The sequence below is a fragment of the Corella eumyota genome, chromosome 1 (assembly GCF_963082875.1).
Source record: "Corella eumyota chromosome 1, kaCorEumy4.1, whole genome shotgun sequence".
In the NCBI taxonomy this organism is placed as follows: Eukaryota; Metazoa; Chordata; class Ascidiacea; order Phlebobranchia; family Corellidae; genus Corella; species Corella eumyota.
Window position 1 is genome coordinate 7059561 of NC_137490.1, and position 7226 is coordinate 7066786.

Below are 7226 nucleotides of genomic sequence, written 5' to 3' on the forward strand. Positions count from 1 at the left end.
AGTAGGAAAATATGTTTTTGATATTGATGTTAAGTTTATACCAACTATTTAAACTCTTTTGTAAAGGCATTATATCATATTCTTAAAAGTATGTAAAAACTAAATAAAATACCATTTTATGCAACACTGTTTTCGCAGGCGCTTATTTGTCAAATATATATTTTTTAAATGATGACTAAAATGTAATTAAAATTTGACTTTTAGGCGAATGTTGCTCTTAGTATAAATGAAAAACGTCGAATAGTTAAGTAGCTTTACGCCTATCCGTTTTGAAAATTTTGCCTAAACGCCTTCAATGCGTTTTCAATAGTTTACTTTTTTTCAATAGTTTACTTTTTTTATAACAATTTGAAACTAAACAGGTATATTGCTTTAGGGTTTAAGCTTTTTTAAGACTTTATAAAATGTTTTGTTAATTACTGTGTTCTCTTACTTTTAAAATATATTGTTGTAATAAAAAAATCGTAAGCTACGTTTAGATATTTTGTAGCACCCTATACATAAAATGTTTTAACTAACTAGTAATCACTTTTGTCCGTAAACATAAAATCAGTAAAGTTACCTTTTTATGCTCTTCGCGCGCATAGTTCATTTACCTCTAGATGGAGCTAGAGTCGCCAAATCTTTAAAATTATGATTTTTTTTTTAAATTTACATATATTTTTGTGAACCACTTAAACAACAAAAAATAAATGGAATTTAAATTGAATAAAAGGTATAAACTTTGTTATGAAATTATAAAATAAATAAACACTTACAAGGCAATAGTATTATAGGACAACTGATATAGTTTTATATATCAGTTTTTACCATATAAGGCCTATCAGATATCTTAAACGTTGTAACGATTTTTTAGCAACGACAATTTTGTAAAATTTTATTGTTTTAGAAAACAACCCGGCCGCATATTGAAAGTGTTTGTTTGTTTTTAAATTAACTCTATTCCCTTGTCAATATTTAATTTAGTTTTATTCCTAGCCTGGTTTTACTAAAACCGACGTTAATTTATATACTTGAAATTTGCTAAATCCAAATAATCAACAGCGTGCCTGGTCAAAAATAAATAAAAATAATTTGGATTAATATTTTAGTCATAGCTCAAAGTCCGACGTGACGATGTCAAGTCACATTTGTTTGTGCTCAGCGATAACGCGCTGGGCCTTATTTGCTCACACTACCGCACTGGGTACGTAAATTATTATTTTTCCTTGACGAACCGTCGCTCTTAATTGCTCGGTAAACTCCGTATCCGTTTAGCGTTGCTTTGTTTTAGATAAAAACCCCGTACGCTCACAACGGTTCGGTCGCTCGCTCGGCGGATTGAAGCCCGCCTCGATTGGGTCCGAGTAAGTAACCGCAACTGAAACAAGTCAAAGAGTGACAAATTGCTGTCAATATATAATATGTACACAGCGAGGCTGGGTTTATCGCCTAAATCAATTTCGAATGTTCGCAGAAATTTCGTCGTCACGATATACAACAAATACAACAGTGGAAATAAGTCACAAACTATGTTGGGCATTGCTCTATTAACTCACATACTGCTTAATGGATCGTCAAGGGGAATTTCGCTACCATCAAATAAGTAAACAAAACGGGAAATGGAGTAAACTGACTTGTTAATCATTCGATAAATAGCAATATTTCAAAACATATCATTCATCGCTAACCAGTTTTTGTTGATTTATACTTTCAATTACTTGCTGCGTAAACTGATCTCGGCAGCAACAAAATAAATCACAAAAAATCCTAGAAGCCAAAAAATCCAGGCTGATTTTTTTCGTTATTGTTGCCAACGAAAGCCCAGATCGCGCGCCTTTTTAATTGTTCGACAAATCTTCACATCTGGCCCGGGTGTCACGTGACAGCAAACAAGTCACCTCCTTAGCGGAGCGTACGCTAGATCGACTGTGACGTGGTAAGACCGGCATCGGGTTTCGTCCTGCCACTGTTTTGAGCGGTTTCACACCGAAACACAAATGGATCAAGTACGGAGATAAATAATTACAAAGCCAAGCTGCAGTCCTAATTACGAGGCGACCCGCCTGTCAACAGCCTAAGCGATCTGTCCAAATCAGGTAACGCTAGACTTGCATGCAGGAAATAGCGACAATGTAGCTCAACACGTTATACACTTATCACCCTATGACTGTTTTGAGTGATAGCATCCATTAAATGTTGTTATTTTTAAGAGAAACAGTTTAAAATGGGGAATTTGTGTAGTAACATTGGGTTTAAGTAAATTTTTTAAAACCTTTTTATCGAAATTAGGTCTTTGTGCTAAAGTGTGAGCAATTATTATTAACCATTTTCTGATCCATTGGGTACACAAATGTAAAGAATTTGTCGTGAATGGGCAAAGCAGTTTGAGATTGGAGGAACGGCAACACCTGCGTTAAGCCAATTGACAATCAACAGAAATCTGATCCGATTCGCAAACAGCTTGTTCGATTTGACAATTCCCAGCGACTATTTTTCTCTGGGCGCGCAACTTTTTAATTTGCTTGGTTTCTTTGCCAATCCTTAAATCGAATTTTTAATTTAAATCGCGTAGCCTTTTTGGGTTTTCCGGTCAAAACAAGTTGTGGGTGTGTTTTTTAAAACGCATTTAACTTATTCTTGAACCAATGGTATTTTTACGTTACCTGTTTACGCCGCAATTTGTTCTCAGTCGAGTTTAACTGTTTTACCACATCAAATATTAACGCTTTATTGACCAAGGCCAAGAGGCGAGGTGGTTGAGGGCCATCATATTATTCAATTAAGTATATTGGTTCAAGTGGCTACTGAAGTACCTGCCGCGAACGTACCACGTTGGGCAACAACCACACTCGACAGTTCCGATTGTTTAAATCTCCAAGTTAAGTGGATTATGTAAAAGCGGGCGATTTTGACTGGTTCGCTATTCAACTCGGCTATAGTGGAGGGAAAGTGCTACAACACGTGCCCTATGCGTTGTTGGTAGCAGCGTTTCTTGTGGATTTAGATAAGTTTACAAGAGGCTTGACACTATTGAAGTGGATTGTTGCCACCACATGGGTACAGTCTCTAATTTTTCATCGATCACGTGCTCCAGACGTGAGTAACACAAAACATCTCCTACTGCTTACAGGGGAAAGTGAAAAGAAATTTAGCAAAGTACACGACAAATCAAAAGAGTAACTTTTATCCTCAAATCAGATGAAAAATAGTAGCAACGGCAATAGTTGTTCCAGCATTTTTTTCGCGTGCTGCTCGATTAAATTTCCTTTCCTGACTTCATATCGTGCAATATTGATCGCTCTTTGTGTTAGCTGTAAACACGGGTTGACTTCAGCCTGCTTTAGTCACATGGTCCTTGCGACACGGGCTGACTTCTTCACATCGCTTCGGTCTGTCTTCAGTCACGCAGGCCTCGTTTGCATCATTGTACATCGCGTGTCTATTTTGGTGTCGTAAGACCCAAAACAATTAAAGTAACATTATACATTGTCGATTACGCACAGTTTGTAGAACCAGCTTTGGACAACGTCACCTGTTCATGCCGTTTACATACTTGCTGTTCACGCATACCTCTTGTTAAGTTTTCAAAGTAAAAAAATAATTTGAATTTCTACCTCTCTATGACCACAATACGAAAAATGAACAACTTGTTAATCACTTCTTCCCCTCTTTTTAATCTAAGATATATAATTTTAAGCTGTAAGTAAACACTTAATGCTATCTTGACTTTACCAGGTTTAGATGGTAAGTGGGAAACTTAATAGTTGTGAGGTTTAAAGGGGACGGATGCACCTCGCAAGCTTGCAATTGCATGTCAAACATCTGGGAAGATTTTCTCACGGAAGAAAAATATATTTTCTAATTTTTAATATTCATATTTCGTTAACAGTTTAAAATTAAAAATTTAGGTTCATTAATTTTGTTTTAAAGGTGTCCAAGAAAATTGGTCTTAAGTTAATATAAAAAAGGTGGTTTTTCTAAAATTGTCAATTGATTTTCTTTAAATTCGGCTTTAAAATGTAATTTAAAAGTCATGTTACTTTTTTAAAAAATAGTTTTTTATAGTGCTGAATAAATTCAATTTTTTTTTTAATTAAGTGCAAAATTGGGTTTATATTTTAAGTTATATGTTTCTACCTAATATTTTATTAATTTCAGTTACAGGTAAACTTGTTTATTGTATCAACATGTCGCTGTTTGTTTCCGAACTAATTGTACGTGGGGTAAAATGCTCGCGTTTATTTTTTCTCTTCGCGCGTTAAATATATCCACCGCTAACTCAGCCGGGGTATACCGCGTATCTAAGCTAGTAAGAGGCCCAGTGTAGGTGTTGGTAACTTACAGACAGGACTTCAATTTTACAGTACTGAGGATTATTACAGATTGTTAAAAGAAATGCAGTTTTAATAAAAACATACAAAAGATTAGGTTTAATCCAGATAAGATTTTAACATAAATTAAACAATGAAGGTTGCAAAGATGTATTTTAAATGCTTACTAATTGCAGTAGTTTTGATGTAAATTTACAATGAGGTACGCTTAATATTTATTACTTTGTTTTAAAGAAAATGTTGGGCTGGTGTATCCGCCATTTTAAAAATTTTAATTAGTTATTTTCGTTACAGAGAAAGGTAGTTACGATTTTAACGATAATTAATCTACGCAGCGTTTGTTATTTAAATTGCAGTTTATAGTAGACATGGATATGCCCCCGTCCATAATTGAAGGTTGTTTAGAAGGACCAGCAGGTACCCAACCACCAAACAGTACTCGTTTTAGCGTTAAAGACATTCTAAAGCTTCCGTCCACGTCCAGCGCTACACCCTTCATAAACGAAAATTCCAATATTCCGATAGACAGCAATAGGGTGATTGACCAAGCCGAAGAAGCAGGCTACAACGAAAACCATTTTCGGCATCACTCATCTGTGAGTAACGACAGCGAAGATTACAGAAACGGTTACGAACATTACTCACCGCATCATTATCCATACCACCACCCTAACTACAACCAGGGCACTGAAAATCATGCAAGGTACATGTACGATGCCCATTACAGACATTCTCATATAAATGATCCTGAAAATTACAATTGCCAGCAAAGTGAAACATCTGCGTTTTACGAAGGGGTACATGAGAATGCCGTGGCCGGGGAAAGGCGAATAAACTCCGTAGAATCGCCAACAGAAAGCACGACGTCGCCTTCGCCAACGCAAATACCATCGCATCAAATTCAGCTCGTCAGCGAAGCTCCTACGACAAACTACAAAAACAAACCAGATACTTTATATCCAGAATCTAGCAGCACAACCAAGAACGAAACACCAAACGAGACAGAGCAATTTTCAAGTAAAAATAAACCAGTAAATGAAAAAGAAGAAACTGGGCAAAGTCCTAAATTAGAGAAAGAACCAAGTTATGGTGGGTCGTGGGATACCTACCCTTACCAATCCGAACCTTACACAAGTAAGTATAAAATTAAAATTACAATTATTTATTCTGATTTTTTCTTTGTAAAATACGTTTCTAAAAAATACAATAAAATTAGACGGTTAAAAAACAGTTCTTCGAATGCCCGTTTCGAAAAATTTTCCCAGGGTATCGTTGGTGTTGAAATGTGCGCAATGTGTTAGGAGGGTTGACAGACGTGCGTTGTCGATACATTTGTGTCAACATGCGCTTTCGATTTTTCCCATTACCGCCGATCGTATTCGATTAGTTAATGACACAACATCCGCCATTTGACTTGCACGGTAGCGTCAAACCGACGCCTTACACCGTGGCAGAGTCTATTTGACATACGCCCTACCCACGACGTTTTCTTATAAGGTGGCCCGCACGGCAATGTACTCAGCAGCATTAGCTGGTCACGGTAAGGGAAAGTCGGCGCCGAGCTGCGCTCCCCACACCATTTTAGCGTCATAGAATTCTATTAAAATTCCTGTAATTATTTCAAGCAACTTGTTTCCATATTGAATGTTTTAAAATAATGTACGACTTTTGGTTTCGTAAAAAAAGGGAAACAACCGACTAAGCCTTCTTACTTACGCTTTTCCGCCATTTACTGACTTGTAATATTTCGTAGATTTTACAAGGCGTTCACTTAACTCATCTCCAAGCCCGGAAAAATCGGAGCATTCCGGCGGAGAAGACGAAGCCATGGTCTCGGCGTCGAGCCCGGGATCGGACGGGGAAAAGAAACGAAAACGACGAGTTTTGTTTTCAAAAGCTCAGACGTACGAGCTTGACCGAAGATTCCGGCACCAAAAATATTTGTCCGCTCCTGAAAGAGAAACTCTAGCTAACATGATTGGTTTAACACCAACCCAGGTAAATTAATTTTGGGCGTTCAAATAACATTCATCAAAAATTAAATATTTAAATTTATTAGGAATTATTATTCAAACATTTTGTTTTCCAATATTAAAATTATATATATAATAGATAAAAATCTGGTTTCAAAATCATCGATATAAGATGAAAAGAGCGAGACAAGAACGAGGAGGCGTTTCTTGCGCGTACGACTCGCTTGGGAATCTTGCCTCTCCGAAACGAGTTCCAGTTCCAATCATCGTCCAAGACGGAAAGCGGTGCTTACCCGGAATGGCCCCAACTGCTTACCGAAGTGGATATATTGGGGCGGATATGACGTCATCGGGAATGTGTGCGCCCCATGTGGGTTGTAATATTGACAATGCGCAATCCCACCATTTTCGCCCTGGTTCCATCGGCAACACGTTAGGGATACAACACTATTCCTCAAAGCACCAATCACCAGTAACACCACATTCGGTCGGTGCCAATTTCGGTGACCATTCCTCTGCTATGGCTAACCATCCTACCTATCATTCCTCCATTGCGCCACAGCAATTCTCTTACTCCCCGAACCATTTACGGCATCCGGGTGCAAACCCCTACAGCTCCCATTATGCTGTAACCTCCGCGTCACCTTATGCTACCGCGGCACACGGTTACCATTCTATGCAACAACAATGGCCAGCGTGGTGCTGACTAAAACAGTTCTTAAAATGTATATGTGCAGTTTTTTTAATAATGCAATTATTAGTACATACCGTTTAAATCTTGTTGGACTTACCAACAAAACAAGTTGCTGCAAAAAACGTGTACACGTAAAAGAGTATTATATTTCAGTACTATGTTCCTGTTGAGGGTAAAAATAAATAAGTCTCCCTCGAAACCGTTAAACTAGAACGTGTGTTACCTTTTATGCAGTTTGTATCGCTT

At 37.3% G+C, this 7226-nt stretch overlaps 1 protein-coding gene across 1 annotated transcript; it reads left to right on the top strand.

Moving 5' to 3' along the window:
• Positions 1 to 4321: 4321 nt before the first annotated feature.
• LOC145755954 (uncharacterized) lies at positions 4322 to 7226 on the top strand. The gene is made up of 3 exons (XM_082572171.1): positions 4322 to 5447; positions 6067 to 6311; positions 6426 to 7226. Exons 1-3 carry the CDS (start codon positions 4682 to 4684, stop codon positions 6990 to 6992), a joined length of 1578 nt encoding a protein of 525 aa, XP_082428297.1. The 5' UTR covers positions 4322 to 4681; the 3' UTR covers positions 6993 to 7226.

Bases quoted from the DNA above. Each gene is read 5' to 3' on its own strand.
- LOC145755954 (XM_082572171.1), top strand. From the start codon at position 4,682: ATGGATATGCCCCCGTCCATAATTGAAGGTTGTTTAGAAGGACCAGCA. The intron at 5,448-6,066 runs GTAAGTATAAAA...AATATTTCGTAG, and splicing joins CCAATCCGAACCTTACACAA to ATTTTACAAGGCGTTCACTT. The intron at 6,312-6,425 runs GTAAATTAATTT...TATATATAATAG, and splicing joins TTGGTTTAACACCAACCCAG to ATAAAAATCTGGTTTCAAAA.